At 35.1% G+C, this 17,637-nt stretch overlaps 3 protein-coding genes across 4 annotated transcripts; 1 reads left to right on the top strand and 2 right to left on the bottom strand.

The window, feature by feature from the left end:
• Nucleotides 1-482: 482 nt before the first annotated feature.
• LOC111781866 (serine/threonine-protein kinase STY13) lies at nucleotides 483-4,337 on the bottom strand. Its single transcript, XM_023662591.2, has 6 exons — nucleotides 3,693-4,337; nucleotides 3,388-3,520; nucleotides 2,052-2,247; nucleotides 1,448-1,569; nucleotides 1,207-1,362; nucleotides 483-927 (listed from the first exon to the last, which is right to left on the bottom strand). Exons 1-6 carry the CDS (start codon nucleotides 3,887-3,889, stop codon nucleotides 790-792), a joined length of 942 nt encoding a protein of 313 aa, XP_023518359.2. The 5' UTR covers nucleotides 3,890-4,337; the 3' UTR covers nucleotides 483-789.
• Nucleotides 4,338-4,544: 207 nt separating this feature from the next.
• On the bottom strand, nucleotides 4,545-5,565 carry LOC111781935 (homeobox-leucine zipper protein ATHB-40). Its single transcript, XM_023662677.2, has 3 exons — nucleotides 5,375-5,565; nucleotides 4,965-5,290; nucleotides 4,545-4,885 (listed from the first exon to the last, which is right to left on the bottom strand). The coding sequence occupies exons 1-3, from the start codon at nucleotides 5,457-5,459 to the stop codon at nucleotides 4,646-4,648; spliced, it is 651 nt and encodes a 216-aa protein (XP_023518445.2). The 5' UTR covers nucleotides 5,460-5,565; the 3' UTR covers nucleotides 4,545-4,645.
• A 4,418-nt stretch (nucleotides 5,566-9,983) lies between these two features.
• Nucleotides 9,984-17,160, top strand: LOC111781553 (aminopeptidase P1). 2 transcript variants are annotated; one of them, XM_023662217.2, is made up of 16 exons: nucleotides 9,986-10,170; nucleotides 10,510-10,573; nucleotides 11,393-11,532; nucleotides 12,030-12,314; nucleotides 12,497-12,619; nucleotides 12,820-13,128; nucleotides 13,408-13,494; nucleotides 13,615-13,682; nucleotides 13,910-13,976; nucleotides 14,444-14,578; nucleotides 14,719-14,799; nucleotides 15,897-15,951; nucleotides 16,032-16,136; nucleotides 16,220-16,291; nucleotides 16,604-16,728; nucleotides 16,820-17,160. In XM_023662217.2, the coding sequence occupies exons 1-16, from the start codon at nucleotides 10,078-10,080 to the stop codon at nucleotides 16,979-16,981; spliced, it is 1,971 nt and encodes a 656-aa protein (XP_023517985.2). In that variant the 5' UTR covers nucleotides 9,986-10,077; the 3' UTR covers nucleotides 16,982-17,160. The 2 variants fall into 2 exon arrangements, with proteins under 2 accessions (XP_086976058.1, XP_023517985.2); XM_087119932.1 differs by lacking the exon at nucleotides 14,719-14,799 and having other exon boundaries at nucleotides 9,984-10,170.
• Nucleotides 17,161-17,637: the final 477 nt, after the last annotated feature.

Here is a 17,637-nt window from a genome sequence, read left to right as displayed (position 1 = left end):
TATACATAAAAACAAAATTTTGAAATAATAAATTTATAGAAAGTATATAAATGTGTGCTCATATTTAATATAAGATTATGTCATTAGAATATTAGGCAGATCACAATAGATATTAAAAAAATGTCCAACTCTCACATTTAATATTTCAATAATAGAAATAATAATTCCATTATTTAATTTGTAAGTGTAGTGTCAATTATTACGTAAACGACCTAATTTCTTAAAATTTAGTAGTTTAGTGTTTTTCATCAAATGATAATCTATTCAAAAGTGGGCTTGCACAATCTTAAAACTTCCTTACATACATTAAGAATAAATTGTCTAACTTGCATAGTATCTTGTAATCTCTTTTCGATTGGTCTTAGAAAAAAGTATGAGTATCTTCTTAATTGTTCTTAATAGAGAGTGTAAGTACTTCTCACAAAGAATTGTGTTCAACGAGCATAAGGCAGCAAAACAAGCATAAGCACAGACCCAGAAAGTGTTGATGATCAAAAGCTGCTATTATCTTTCTCAATGTTCTTTGTAGATCCTTTTTTATGTACGGTGGCTCTTACAAAACTGGATCTAACCGACCATTTACATTTATTTGCCAAAACATGAGCACACAAAACCTGTCAGTTTAATCAGACGTGCACAAGTCGTGGCAACACCTGAGGCAAAATGATGAGTTTCCATGTCTTCTGGCCTTATTATGCTCTCTCTCTCTCTCTCAGAACACGATGTGTCTGATGCACCTTCGACCTCCTCCTCTGTGTCCGCCATGACAGGAACTGAAGATTCTTGTAATCAAAAAGTTTGGAGAATATTCCTTAGAGAATCTATGACTTGTGTAAATTCTGGACGGATTTTTGGATCCTCAGCCCAGCATGACTGCAAGAGACGGGCGATATCTTCTGGGATTCCTTCAAGACTTGGTCTTATGTTCTGAATGAAGAAATGGTAAATCAGTGTCATTGCAGAAATTAGCCCATTTCAATTGATAACAACAACACAGCAGAACACAGCAAAAGAAATTCTAAAAAAGACAATATCTATTAGCGGGGCATCTTAACTAACAAATATCTAGAGTTTCCTATTTTCTGTTCTTAATTTTTAACAAATATCTAAGAGTTTCGTATTTTGTGTTCTTAATATTTCAAGAACATTCTTGTCTAGAACTTCTAGTTGAGCCTTAAATGCAGATGAATTGTAGAACTAACACACCTTAGCTGCGGCATATGCCACCGTTATATTGTTTCTGCCCTTGAATGGAGTCTTGTTTGTCATCAACTCCCAAAGAATTATCGAGAAGCTGTAGACATCTGCCTTGTGATCATAAAATTTCCTACCTCCAACAGGCAATGGATCAATGCTAAACAGCTGATATCAAATGAAAATAGAACATTAATAAAACAAAGCACTAAAGAGATGAACTTCGTCAAACACTATAGAAAGAAAAGGTTACCTCAGGGGCCATCCATCGGTAAGTACCCGCCTCAGTAGTCATTTCACCAGATATTTCCTCTCTAGCCAACCCAAAGTCTGCTATTTTAATCCGTTGCTTGTCTTCTGTTAGCAATAGATTGCCTGAGTAAACATGAAGACTGTTACTAAGCCAACGACTTGAGATCTTTGGAAATGTCTTAGATCAAGTACGTAAGTATTGATATAATCAAATTTATCATAATCCATCGGCTTAAGTTTTCGGGTTGCAAACTTTAAAAATTCTTGTTCTCTCCTAGAACTAGACTTAGAGTGTAACAGCCCAAACCCACCACTAGCAAATATTGTCCATTTTTGGCCCATTACGTATCGCAATCCGCCTCCCAATTTTAAAACGCGTCCACTAAAGAGAGGTTTTCACACCCTTATAAAGGATGTTTCGTTTCTCTCTCCAATTAATGTGGGATCTCACGTGGAGTGAATAAGCTGCTCGAAAACGGTAGAGACAGACACAGTGAATAATTAAAGGATAGTGCGGCACCCGGTTATCCAATTAAAAAAAAAAACTTTTGGGGATTATGAACAGGAAGGTGATAGTGTAAAGTAGATGAGAAACAGCACAGTACTTGGCTTTAAGTCGCGATGAATGACTCCATTTGAATGTAAGTATGCCATTACTCGTGATAGATCTAGAGCCAAACTTAAGGAAAGCTTCAGTTCTGGGGTCTCCGGCCGTATGCTCCACAAGTACTTTTGGAGTGATCCACCTCTCATTAGCTCAGTGATTATCATCAACGTCGGCGATATGGCAGCGCCAATGAACTGTTTTAAGTAGAATAGGGTATCAGCAACCATATTTGAGGCATGGATAAACATGTATGGTTTATCATGCTAGCCTACTGTGGTAATCAGAGCAAGCCAAGAACTATAACTTCTATATGAAAATTCCAGCTGATGAAGCCAAAAAGGGGGACTAAAAAGCTTCATGTATCGTTCTCTAGCACTCTTAAGGGAGTTTAATCAGCTTTAACAGTGACAAAATTCGATAAAATTCTCAGATAGAATGAACTGTACAAAATTAGCTTTATAATATCTTAAAAGTAAACTACATATCATATCATATCAACATCACAAAGACATCTAAATTTAAATACAAAATCACTAAATAGACTCAACCCCTCGTCTCCATTTTTGTAAGTTTTCCTTCGTTTTCTTTCAAACACATGACATTTGGGTAGGTGTTACTCAGAGACCGCAAGCCGGCCTCGCTGATTCAGTACTTAAGTTTTCCCTACTTAATGTTAAGTCTAATCTATAGAAAAAAAATCTTCCGTTTTTAAGCAAGAACGCAGCTCAACAAGAAGAAGCACGAATCTTGTACTGTTTAAAGTAATGGAAGGAATGAGATTAACAAGAAAGAGCCAAACACCGGGCGATGTACTAGCAAGTAGATTAAGCCCCAAAGGGAGGTGAACACGAGGCGGTGTGCCAACAAAGACGCTAGACCCCGAAGGGAGTGGACATGAGGTGCTGTGCCAACAAAGACGCTAGACCCCAAAAGGTGTGGACATGAAGTGGTGTGCCAGCAAATACGCTGGACCCCGAAGGGAATAGATTGGAAGGTCCCACATTAATCGGAGAAGGGAACGATTATCAGTGAGGACACCGGGCCTCGAATGGAGTGGATTGTAAGATTCCACATTAGTTGAGGAGAACTAAATATTTTTTATAAGGGGTGAGGAACCTCTCTAGGGAGGTTTTAAAATCCTTGTGAAAAAATCGAAAGGAAGAGAAAACTTAAAAGAACAATATGGAAAAAAATTCTTAAACTCACTAACGTTTTCACTCTCTTGCCTTCCCCCAAACAGCAATCCATATATGATATTCAATTTACATAAAGATTATAATACAGAGTTGAATTACAAGACGAGTGAGTTCTATGAGTTATAGCAAAACAATTACCTGAATAACGTTCTTGTGATTCACTATTGCTAGCAACGCAACCTCTCTCAGAAATCTTTCTTTGTTTTTAGTACTTATAGCCGATGTCCTACTCGGCTGTATAATCTTCACGGCAACAGGCTGATAATCGTACCTACACAAAGTATTAACTGATGAATTCATCTACAATTTGACCCAATAATTCAAAACAATCGAAGATAACCCCACGCATAAATTACACCAAGATCAAAGCAAAGCACATTTGTAACAAAAATGCTAAATCGAGAGTAAAATCATGCCACAATTTGAGAGAAGAAGAAACCTACAGTCCTTCATACACAATGGAGTATGAACCTTCGCCAATAACTTCACCAATCTTTAAACAACGAAGGTCAATGAGCAAACTAGGTTCGATCTTGAGACCGCACTCGGAACCTAAATCTTCAGAATCATCGTCCCCAATGAACCAACTGAAAGCAGTACCGATTGTTTTGAATGAGTGTTCTTCGTGTTCCTCCGCCATTGTTGGAGCCGCTTCTGCTTTCTTAGTCTATTCCATTGCGTAAATAAAGAATGAATCGGAAATGAAAACAAGAAACACGAAAAGAAGAAAAAGATTCAAAACCATAACATCATTCGTTTCGAAACAAATTTCAAAAATCAAGACGCAAAACCAAAAGAGAGGGAAAAAAAACAAAATCGAAACCCACAAATCTGCGACGTACATTCTTCTGAAACCAATAAAATTTGGAATTAATCAATGTTTAAAATTCCACTTCCATTTATATTTGTTTGCTTTGATTCCTCTGCGGCGGCGCTGCATCAGTTGGGTCGTTGTGATTCTGCCACGTGTACATTGATTAATGGATTTACGTGTAGGGGAGTGTGGCTCTGGTGATACGGAGATATTGGGCGAAAATTTTGGACGTTTTATCGGAGAATCCGTACGGTATGGCCCACGTAATCCGGGAGTGGACATCCGACATGTCGTTCGTAGTGACTGTAACTATAAAACGTGACAACGTGTAAATAATAAAATATTAGGGAAAAAAATTAATTTATATCTTGGGTTGTCCAACTAATGGGCCAATAACAAAGGCCCATTAACAGTAAACAGGCTGAGCATAAAGCCCAATTCTTAATCTCCTGATTTTGTTTAGAATATTGGCGAGAGATAATAATAATAACACAATTAGTTCTGGAAAATGTAGATTACATTAAATGTATCGCTAATGTACAAATTAAACACTAATTAGTCAACATAATTAGGTTAATTAATTTACATATAAAGATTAAGCCACTCCATTCCTTGACTGTAATTGCCGTGTTGCTGTTGCATGCAATAGAATACATCTTCATATTCTCCCAAGAACAGCTCTCCCCACGACGGCGCCGGCGGCGGCACGGCGTCCATCGTCTCCGATGACGTCGGGCTATTGCTCCAAATCTTCTCGCTTCCTTCTACCAACCGTTGGATCTCGTTCTTCGCCTCTCTCAATTGCTCGCTCAATTTGGCCATCTAAAAACAACTCATTAATCAATATATATTAAAATTAAATAAAATTACGAGAGCTTTAGGACAATATAATATTATTTACCTCAGATTCAAGGTGGGAATTTTGGAGAATAATGGAATCATGAGCTTTTTTGAGAGTGGAATATTCCTCTTCGAGCTTCTTGTTCTTCCACCGTGCACGGCGGTTCTGAAACCAGACGGCGACTTGTCGTGGATCAAGTCCCAATTCAGAAGCCAACCGATCTTTCCTCTCCGATTCCAATTTGTGTTCATCCCCAAAATTCATCTCTAAAAGTTTCACTTGCTCTGTACTCAGCTTCCTCTTCTTCAACCCCGCCGCCCCAGCCGCCTCCTTCGCTTTGCTCCTCCGCCGCCTCCGCTTCGTCGGCTTATTTCCCTCCGCCGCACCTGAAAAAAAAAAAAAAAAAACACGATTTTTGAAAAAGCTCCAATACCACGAAGAAGAAACTAATAAAGGATGGAGATAAGGACCTTGTTGGGGGAGTATTTGGGTATAAACTCCAGGGCTGTAGAGATTCGAGATGAGTAATGTATTGTCGTCGTCGGCGGCGGCCATTATCACCGGCGGTAGAGCTCTTCAGTAGCTTCTCTCTCTTGATTGCTTTAGAAGTGTGGGTGTTTGTTAAGTGGGGGAAGAGTGTGCGGGTGGTTTACAGAGGGGTTGCAACTTATTTATAGCCGAAAATGATGTCTGAAAACATTTATAATATTGAAAAAGTTCGCTGTTTTTTCAGAAGCGCCTCTAAACTTTTGTATATTCACAATTCTGCCCCATCCTTGTGGACTTTGATAATTAATTAATTAATTAAATAAGTGTGGCACATCAATACACGTCATTCACCCTCGTAACACCTATGTGTTACATTAGGGATGAATTACTTTATATTAAAATAATTGAAATTTGTTTTTATCTCCGTAAAATTCTCTATTTAATTTTATAATAATTATATCGAATAATTTTTTATAAAAATGTAAAACATTATAATAAATTTAATAAAAAAATATTAAATTAAATATTAATGATTAGATTCCAATCCGCATACATAAAACGAAGTGCAGATGGGTGGGGGCTGGGGTTGGGTTTGGCATGGGGATCCCCGCAAGTTACAAACCGACCACATCGAACACAATAAAAAAAATATTAAATAAATTATAAATCTGATTTTATTTTGGTTTGTTTGTGTTGGCTCGAGGTGAATATAAATTATTAAAATGATTAATTTATATATGGGACGTGGAAATTGCACGCAATTACCCACAATTTTCGTGTGATTATTTGAATTTTTTTTGGTTGGTATAAAATATTTAGTCTGTTATATTTGACCTTTTTTTTAATTTTAGTCCCTACAATATTAAATTTTTTTAATATAATATTTTAAAATTTTTAATTTGATAAATTAAAAATAATTAAATTATTTATATAAATTTTAAAACTAAATATATAAATTAAGAGGAGTGACCATAGGATGGGATGGAGGGTTAGCTGTCTTTTTTCATGTGTCTAGAGTAGGCAGCTTGGGATACGATAATATGAATAGACCACCGAAAGGAAAGTTTGTGGCTGCCAAATCACCACCTACGCTCTTGGGCCCGGTATAGAGTAGATATTATCGTCATCTCTATTTTAATATGATATTGTCTATTTTAAAACGTTGTAAATTATTTATGTTAAGTTAAAAACACGAGCTTCATTGTAACAATCCAAGTCCATCGTTAACAAATATTGTTTGTTTCAGTCTATTACATATCACAATTAGCCTCACAGTTTTAAAACGCATATGCTAGGGAGAGATTTCCACACTCTTATTAGTAATATTTTGTTTTTCTCTTAAACCGATGTGAGATCTCACAATCCACCCATAAAATGTCAGTGTCAGACTCTGATACCATTTGTAACAATCCAAGTCACCACTAACAAATATTGTATATTTTAGCCTATTACGTAACGTCGTCAACCTTACGATTCGAGGTTTACACATTCTTATAAGAAATGTTTTGTTCTCCTCTTCAACTAATGCGAGATCTCACATACAAAAGCTCTTATTTTACTATTGATCTGAATCAATTAGAGATATGAATTCAAGAACTAAACGTGTCACTCTCGATTGATCTCAAAATACGAAACAGAAACGAATCTCGTGTATTTTACTCCGAATTTAAATATTAATTCATAGATTATAATGAAGCGAGCGTGCAATATTGAACAGGCACACACATTTATGATCTCGGTACGTTCACCCAACAAGAAGTGAAGCAGGAAGCAAGAGAAGGGCGACCCCTACACCAGAGGTAAGGTTTGGTTAGAGTTGAAGAAGGTAGCAAGGCCCGGCGGGAAAAGGAGTAGAGAAGAGGGGCACAAAGTCAAAGATAGAAAACAAGACATTGGATAAAAAGTGGTTATAATTTGATTATTGGAGACTCACACACGGGACATAAAAAACAGACAACTCAGGGTTCCACATGGGGTTGCACTGCTTTTACACGTGTCAGCTCCCCCGCAAAATTGTACTATGTTGGACCACCAAAACCAAACAAATTCATCCCTCTCTCTGTCTTAACTTTATTCACAGTCCACGTCATTCCACAGCCGCAATTCCCTTATAAATGTGTAAAAATCTTTTTTAATAAATATATTTTAAGATATTAAAAGATAATAATATTTACTAGCGGTAGATTTAGATCTTCAACCGATAATGCATTAGAATTTTTTTATTTAGGTAAAAAGGAGTGAATTTTTTTATTTAGGTAAAAAGGAGTGAATTGAATCCGGACATAGCAGAAAAGAAGGGATATAAATACGTACTTATTTGGAGTTATTTTATGTGTCGGTTTCAAAAGACCAAAAGAGAGAGCTTTTGTTTAGTGTTTTTAGTTCCTTTGTCCAATTTGGGGTCTTTTTTTTATACTGAATTTTACAGCCTGTTTTCAAAGAAATGGAAATCCTTTTCCCACTAGATTCAATGAATGACACGTGGACCCTTTTTTTAAACTCAACTCACAATGCTCATTCAAATCGTACTCGTTCTAACCCTATCCAGAATAGAATCATTCAAATTTAGGTTGGCAAATACCATAAGTAAAATCTCTGCTTGTTTGGAAATGGGGATAGGATATCCCTTATCCCTTTTCCTTATTCTACCCAGGATATAAAACGTGGGTTTCCCAAACAACCCCTCTTCCCTTCCCTTTGTGGGTTAATTGTAAACGAAGTAATAAGCTCCTTCTTGGAATTTGCAAATATTAAGATTTGGATAAGGATGAAGTCTACAATAGGATTACGGCACTGTGACAGAAATTAAAATATATATATATAATTATTAATAAATTAGGTTGCTTAAACTTAGGTTAAAAATAATGTAATGATAATGATGAAGAAATAGAATTAGAAAAGGGGACGCGCATGAGCATGGGACGTGATTCGATTCCTTTGTCTGGTTATATTTTTTAAATAAATAATTAATTAATTTAATATTTATATATTTTTTTGCAAGTGATTAATTAAGAATTGAGGATTTCCAGGTAATAGGTGTCATGTTTATCCCGACATAGCCAACCCATGTTTCCTCATCTTCCAACTTCGCCTTCATATGCTAATTAATCATTTTTATTACTTAAATAATATGTAATTAGTTAGATAAATATAACAATAATTAATTATTTTCTTGGGTTAGTTCTGCCCTATCACATCGGGCCAAGTTCCCATAAATTAAAGGACTAAATTGCAAATTTTTTAAATTATAGGGATTAATTTAAAATTTAATTAAAATATATACGTAAATAGTTGAACGCTGGCGAAGGGACCCCCACACTTGGAAGGCCGGTATTATGGTTTGTACTCTACTGGGTGTCCTTCAATGTGGTAATGCCCCAAATATCACCACTGTTACATTACCCTTTTTTTTTAAATATTATAATAATAAAATTTCAAAAATATAATATATATATATATATATATATATATATATATATATATATATATATATATGCATTTTAAAATTGTGAGGTTGGAGATACAGAACAGGCTAAAGCGGACAATAGCCAGACATGGAGCGACATTCCACGAGGACACTAATCTCTAAGAGAGAGATTGTAATATCTCATATCATTTGGAGAGATGAACAAAACATTTTTTTATGAACGAGTGAAAACCTCTACTTAATAGACACATTTAAATCGTGAAAATTGAGAATATAGAGCTTAATTTACAAGTTTAATCATTCAATTTTAAAAATATATTTATTTGGTCTATAAACTCTTACATCAAGTAAAACTTTAAATTTATTTATATTTTATTCATGAATTTTAAAAATAATTTAATAAAATTTTAAACAAATACTAAATTCTAGTTTTGTATGCATAAAATCTGTCATAAATTATAATAATTAGGTTAACAATATACACAATATTAAAAATTTTAAAATCAATACAAAATATTAGAAGGTTATTTGAAGATTAAAATGGTAATTTCATATTTAATACTAACCCTTAAGGGCTAAGGCACCCTAACCCTAAGGCACATGATAAAAGTAGGGTATCAGTCCCCATATTTGGAGCAAATCAAATGCAATCTACCATATAATTTTGGGTATCTTTTTCAAAGTAATTTAATAATTAAAAAAAAATAGTAGGTTAATAATTTATTTTATTTTGGAATATGCTTTTTTGGCATGCACATGCCCTTAGCCTCCCATAAACCGCTCATATTTTTATTTTTTAATAATTAAAAAAATGTTTATTTTTTCTGGGTTTCATTTGGGGAGGCCCATTGGGCCCAGCCCACTGGCCATTGGTCATTTCCTGGGGCCCAACATTGGATCTTCTTCAAACCTTATTGTAAAACAACAAGAAGGACTAAAATGGTAACTCCATAAGATCAAATTACTATTTTGGGTCTTAAATTTTAATGGATTAAATAATAATAATATGTAAATAGAATTTAGAAAGTAAGAAGAAATAAATAAATATTTTTTTTAACATTTTTTCAATTTCATCGAGTTTATCCCTTTTCTTGTTCCTTTTTTTTCTCTCTCCCTCTCTCTTTTTAAAGAAAAAAAGATTAAATGAAATGAAATTATTTATTCCCATTATTTATATAAAACAAATCTTGAGAAGCACCACTCTGGAAGACAAACACGAAACTGAGAGTGAGGGAGACGAGAGAAACAGAGATAGAGATGGCGGATTCTCTGAGCGCTTTGAGGCTTCTAATGGCGTCACATGCTCCTCCTCTTGACGCCTTGGTTGTTCCTTCTGAGGATTATCATCAGGTTTTCTCCATCCTGCTACCAATTTGGCTGTATCAATCAACATCTAGCTATATTACGAATCCTGAATTTCAATCATCTGTTAATGTTTTGGAGGATCTGATTTGAGCTATTTGTTCTATGTTTCGCCTCTTGTGTTCTGGTTGAAAGTCTGAAATGGTCTGTTTCTGATTGATCAATTCGCGAGACGCGAGCTCTGAGATTACTTGTTTGGCTATTTTCATTTCGCATTTTTTTTTTCTCTAAAATTTTCACTTATCATGGTTGTTCTTTTTCGTTCTTTGATTTCTTGTCATCGGAGTAATTCTCTGGTTAACAGTTGTTGTCTACGTGTTGTTGCAGAGTGAATATGTATCTGCGAGAGACGAACGACGTGCATTTGTTTCTGGTTTCACCGGAAGTGCTGGTAAGTATTGCCGATTGCCAGTAAGGATGTTTCAGTACCACTACGATTTGTTCCCCTTTCTTTTTATTTTTCTTTTGTGTTGTGCATGTTAAATTAACTGATGCTGTATTAAAAGGAATTTTTTCATTTCTTCCCATTAGCTGTTGAAATAAGACTTGAGAAAACTGATATAAATACAGAATCACTTGATAATAATATCTAGGAGAGAAGAAAGAATGAGGAGAGTCAAACATTTTATGCTGGGTCGATTACTAGATGAATATACATCTGGTGCCAAGCGAATCCACACAGTAAAGACAGATTTTTCTAAAAAGAAGAATGTAACTTTCATTGAGAAAAAGAATCTACCACGTAGAAAGGTTCTCAAACTCACTTCCTAGGATCCATTATGTTTCTTTCACTCACGCCTGGATCAAATCTCAAATATCCTTAGCTTCAGAGGATTTTATTACAGCCTTACTCTACTTTTAAAGGATAATCGAGGCCTTGTATAGCCAATTCAAATTATTGACAGTCTTTACTAATAGCTGTTATTTTCTTTTTTATGAAACGAGGCATAAGCATAACTAATAGTTGTTATTGATGATATAAAAAATGGAACTAATAATTTTTTTTTTTGACTTGCCATTGTGTATAACCATATTTCTTGTACGCTCCACTTTCTTTGTAATGTTGCTAGATTTGTTAGTTGCAAATTTAATTGAGCAAGAAAATGCTTTTAGCTTAGTCTATGCAGTCTGATCACTGTTCATGCTCCCTCTCGTTGATTGTCTTCTCCTGTTGTCTTTATGGATCCTTTTTTTTTTCCTTTTCATGAAGGTCTGGCACTTATAACCCAGAGAGAAGCATTACTGTGGACCGATGGGCGTTATTTTCTGCAGGCAATTCAACAGCTCAGCGATCAGTGGAAGCTTATGCGAATTGGAGAGGATCCTCCAGTAGATCTCTGGATGGCAGATGTATGTGACCATTTATTTGAAGGTTTTACTTCACATTAATACAAGGGGAAACCAAAATTTAAAGTTCATAATTTTTCTTTTTTGGAACTCTTCAAATTATCTTTATCCTTTTACTTTGGTTTCTTCTAGAAACTTAATGTGTTCCACCAGAAATTTCTTTCATTTTCCGTTGAGTGTTTGAATTATTCTCTTTTCTGCAAACAAATGCAATATCAAACTCTCTTTTTAACTAAATCAAATTACCTCATTTCTGTTATACTAACGATTGTACTGGTTGTTCTGTATTTCTAAATGTGGACACCTAGGTCTAGTTGAATTCTGCTTTACTAGCACTCAAGTAGGCTTTTGGGGTTTAAACGAGAGTCTAAAATTAGAAGCATTAAAATTTTTATGATTCTTGGTACAATTGTGATTTTCTCTTGGTAAGTTCATATTGTTCTGTATGAAGATAATTGCTAGTGTGTTAGGCTAAGTTCGTTTTTGCAATTTTGTATCAGAATCTTCCAGCGGATGCAGCTGTTGGAGTGGATCCTTGGTGTGTGTCAGTAGACACTGCACAAAAGTGGATTCACGCATTTGCTAAAAAGCAGCAGAAGCTGGTTCAAACCACCACCAACTTAGTTGATGAAGTTTGGAAGAATCGACCACCACCAGAAATAAATCCTGTTATCATACACCCGCTGGAGTATACTGGCTGCTCTGTTGAAGATAAGTTGAAGACTTTGAGAGCAAAACTTTCACAAGAGAAAGCTCATGGTTTAATTGTGACTGGTCTTGATGAAGTGAGTTTCCTTTCTTTCCAGTGCTTCTTCAAACCATTCTTATAAAAATAGTCTTGCATTCTTGTGTTGGTTTTTCTGATTTGACCCCAGGCCTCTGTTTTAGATGTTTTATTTATTTCTTACATAGTATTACTTCTCTTTAATAATATGATGCAATACATTATACAAATGAAAATATGCAGGTTGCTTGGTTATACAATATCCGTGGGAGTGATGTTTCATACTGTCCAGTTGTACATGCATTTGCAATAGTGACACTCAACTCAGCGTTTTTTTACGTGGACAAGAGGAAGGTGTCTGACGAGGTATCTCAAAACACTTGCGTCATATTTCGTATCATGAAAAGTTATGTATATCAAATTTGAAAGGAAACGTTGTACTAGGATATCATTCTAGTACTTAATTCAGTAGTTATGTTGGAATTTAATTTTGAGCTTTGTTTTGTTTTATATTTAAGTCTCTTTATTGGTTTAGACCTCATTCAAAATAAATATCTCCTTTTCAGGTACGCTTGTACCTGGAGAAAAATGGAATTGAAGTTCGGGATTATAGTGCAGTAATAGTAGATGTATCTTCACTTACATCTAATCAACAAAACTTGTCATCTTTTGTAAAAGGACCTGAAGTTAGCGGTACTGTAGAGGAACTTAGTTCGATTGACATAACAGGGTCTAATGGAACTAAAGTGGAAAGCCAGAGTCCTGGCCTTGTATGGGTTGATCCTGCTCAATGCTGCTATGCTTTGTATTCTAAACTGAACTCTGATAAGGTTCTCCTGCAACAGTCGCCATTGGCCCTTGCAAAAGCTCTAAAGGTAGCATTTCAATTTCCATATCAATTTTCTTTTTCTGAAGAACGATATGGTGGTGTTTGTTAACTTTTTTTTCATGTGAGCAACAATAAGCCACTACACTGGTGCCTGAGATGATAAAAGTATTAACATATATCTTATGATCTGTTCCTGGTAGTCAGTAACTTTCAATTTATTCAACCATATTCTTGAAACTTGAACAACAGGGTTAAAAGGAATTCCTTTTCAAAGTCCATATTTTTCTCATTGCTTTACCACTTTGATTGACCGGTTATTCTATAGAACTCTGTTGAGTTGGATGGACTAAAGAATGCACACATTCGGGATGGTGCGGCTGTTGTACAATATCTTGTGTGGCTGGATAAGCAGGTATTTGAAACCTATAGCATCTAGCTTACATTCACTTCAATAACTTCTACCGAGCCCCAAAAAACAGACATTGGCGTCATATTACACTTTATGATTTCTAGCTTGGTTTAAAATTTGCAGCTGCAAGAGACTTATGGGGCTTCTGGGTACTTTTTGGAAGGGGATGGAGCGAGGAAGCCCAAACCATCGTGAGTTCTATACACATTTTTGTGATTAAACCACATCAGCTTATTGTTGCAATGCTTTGGAGAAAAATGTTTTTTTTTATTTTTTTTATTTTTAAATTTATAATAATAATAATTATTATTATTATTTTATGCAAAGAACATTATATAAACTTCAACATACTCACGTTGCTGACATTGCAGTTGCTCATTTGTCTAACCGTATTTTAACGTTAAACAATCCTTGTTAGGGACTCGAAGAAACTGACAGAAGTTACAGTAAGTGATAAGCTCGAGGCGTTCCGTGCATCAAAGGAGGTCAGCTTCATTGTTAATATGTTTCACTCTGTACCCTTATGCATGTTTGTCTATCTCTTCTTTAAAATAAGTATATACAATATAAACTAAGAATATTAGGTGATTAGTTTTACTGTGGACCTCATGTTGTCAATTTTGGGAATGATAGGGATTGATTGTGATAGAAGCCCGAGAAGTTTGTTTTCCATCCAGAAACTATTCTAGATTTTACCTACTAACAACCTGACTCTTTCCCTTTTACCTTCCATGTACATACAGCTCCCAGCATGCGACATCAGCTAACTAGCTTAACTTAACTACACATTCTTTTGCTGACTTCATCAAAACTAACTGACTAAAGGAAAGACAATCCTCCCCTAATTAACTACTTCCCTCTGACTCTGCACATCGACTTTCCCTCGTGAGGTTCATGCTTCGTCCTTCTAGTGCAAATGAAGCAAGCCTTACATTTTGTTTGTGCTTTTCAGCATTTCAGAGGCTTAAGTTTCCCTACGATTTCATCTGTTGGTTCAAATGCTGCAATTATACATTATGGACCACAAGCAGAGACATGCGCGGAGTTGGATCCTGAAAGCATCTATCTTTTTGACTCAGGGGCTCAGGTTAGTTGGGCATTCAAACCTTATGTGATGCTAACCATGATCTTTACTATCTGCTTTGCCTCTTCCTAACCATAATGGTTATACTTTTCATCGATGAATTAATTATGTTTCAATTCTTCCCTTTTTGTTTGTGTACTTAGTATTTGGATGGAACAACCGATATCACGCGGACAGTCCATTTTGGATTACCATCAGCACATGAAAAAGCTTGTTATACGGCAGTGAGTTACTTTAGCTTAATTATTAATGAAAAAAATAAAGTATTATATGTATTTGTTCTCGTTTCTGTAGTTGATAAATCAACCGACTTCACAAATTGATGAACCTTAGTACAAATTGATTTGCTTTAACTCTGATTTGTTACCTTTAACAAGAAACTTCCTTTTCAATGCTGTATGAAGAGAACAAAAGGAGCAGTCAGAATGCTTGAGACTGTCAAAGGAGATTACAAAAATAAATACTCTGGTCAAGGTCACAGGAATAGTAATTAAGAGATTAGAGAGTGAAGCAGTCAGAAGCCATGAAACTTTGGATATCCCATTGATCAGAAACCTTTCAAGAGTTACCTTGAGAGGTTCTCTTGTTCCTTCGTTACTCTCCCTTTGAGCTCATAAAGTTAAGCATCATTTTCTGACATGAACTTCCAGATTTCTTGTGCGGTTGGAAGAAAAAGATGCTTCTCTTTGATATCTAGTTCCATGGAATGATAGAACTAATAAGCCACAACCTCTGTGTAAAGTTTTCTAATCCTAATTTGCTTACTGTGGGTTTTATGTTTGCAAGTGCTTTTCTAATACTTTATAGAAGTCCACCTACCATGAAGAAGATCGATGGAGGAGACTAAATCCATTCAGTTAATGTTGTAATTGGGAGAGTGGTTTTCTGGAGGCTACCTTTCTTGTCATTGTTACCTTCAGCTAGGTTAAGAGTTTGGTTCCACCATTCAAAAATTGCTTCTGATTGGGGGGATGGATGGACTTGTTTTTCAAATCTTAGATTGTTCTTTTTGGATACACATTGAAGTGAGATGGACATTTTTCTATTGGTAGTATTCTCGACTCTGTATAAGACTAGGGTATTTAAAGGAATATGTATATCTTGAAAGAAGTGAAAAGTAATACTTATTTCTTAAGCACAATTTAATCAATGAATTAATAAATTGAAACCTTATGCTAGGAAACTAATTTATGGTAGCTGCAACATTATGAAATTGATTATAAATCATCTAGTTCCAATAACATAAATGGATAAGTTCTATATGAAATTCCTCAATTTATACTGCAATTTTGATTATCTAACTGAAGCGACATCTTGACAGGTTCTCAAAGGCCATATTGCTTTGGGAAATGCAAGATTTCCAAATGGCACAAATGGTAGGAGTTCTCACCTATTCTGCTTTGTATTTTGTCTTCCCAATAAGCTGATCAGAGATAGGTTGACTTCCTATTTGCAGGCCATGCATTGGATATTCTTGCTCGAGTTCCCTTGTGGAAGGATGGTCTGGATTATCGACATGGCACTGGCCATGGAATTGGTTCTTTCCTTAATGTTCATGAAGGTAAAGAACTACTGTGACTTCCACATTTCTTATTCAGTAATTAATTATGATCAAATTAACAATTTCTTAGTTATTTTGAGCAGGACCCCATTTGATTAGTTTCAGACCCCAGGCTCGAAATGTTCCACTTCAAGCTTCAATGACTGTAACTGATGGTAAGTATAAGGAAGTCATTGGTATCAATTACAATTCCTCGTGAACTCTTTTGTTGCATAGTTTTCACTTTCAATATCGATCGCTTCCACGCTACTTGATGTCTATTCACCCCTCCCCCTCCCTCATCCCGATTTCCCTCGAGTTTGTCATGTTTTCTTTCCCGTGTGAGTGGTGTACAAGGAGCTAAGCTAACCAAACCTACTTTAGATAATTTTGTGAACTTGGTCTGGATATCAGAAACATAAATAGCCTAGAATTTTATTTTAGTCCTAGAAGCCATTTCTTGCTGATACTTCAATTGCAAACCACAGAGCCTGGCTATTATGAGGATGGCGCCTTCGGTATTAGGTTGGAGAACGTACTTATCGTGAAGGACGCCGACACAAAATTTAATTTTGGTAATAAAGGCTACTTATCGTTCGAGCACATAACATGGGTAAAACTCTTATTTCTATTTGCAGATTTCATCAACTCATCGATCGTTCTTAGAATAGACAACGGATCTTAGATTTTTGGTTGTTGGGCAGGCACCATACCAGAAAAAGTTGATCCACACAAGTCTTCTCACAGCTGAAGAATTGAATTGGGTGAACACTTATCATTCAAAATGTAGGGACATTCTTGCTCCATATTTGGATGAATCTGAGAAGACATGGCTGGAGAAGGCCACCGAGCCAATAACTGCCTGATCATCATCTCTCTGTGGTAAAACTTGAAGTAGCTTCATCCTTCATGCTGCCCATTTCTTTCAATAATGCCATATTTATGCATCATCGCCTTTCGAGTATTTTAATTAGTCAATCATTATTGCTTTCCATCACTGTATACAACACAAACTAATATTAGTGTTAGTTATTTTCTATCTAAACGAGTCGCACACATCCTGGTCGAAGCTCTTAGGTCTGCATGCATAGTTATAGTTTGGTGAAGAGAGGTTAAACATTTGATTTCTTAATCGTGAGTACATGTCTCAACCAGTTTGAAGTATTCTAAAACTACTTCTCTTTTTAAATATACGAAAGTCTCCTAATGCATTTAACAAATCAATTAAGGTTTTGATAGAAGACCCAACGTCTATATACTAAAAATAATTATTTATTTAAAAACACAATATTTATAAAAAAAAAAAAAAAAAAAAAAAAAAAAATCCAAACAACAAGAATAGCGAAATACAATTCTTTTATTATTTAAGCTGTATTTATATATAATAATCTTTTTTAAAAAAAAAATTATGTAGAAAACAACCGAAAACATAATTAAAGGAAATTAAATGACCCATAAACATAATTAAATAATTTAAAAGTATTTACTAATGATTTACATAAATATAGATAGGGAAAATAAT

The sequence above is a fragment of the Cucurbita pepo genome, chromosome 19 (assembly GCF_057944985.1).
Source record: "Cucurbita pepo subsp. pepo isolate OVF chromosome 19, ASM5794498v1, whole genome shotgun sequence".
Taxonomy (NCBI): Eukaryota; Viridiplantae; Streptophyta; class Magnoliopsida; order Cucurbitales; family Cucurbitaceae; genus Cucurbita; species Cucurbita pepo.
This window is presented reverse-complemented; position numbering and strand designations above follow the sequence as displayed.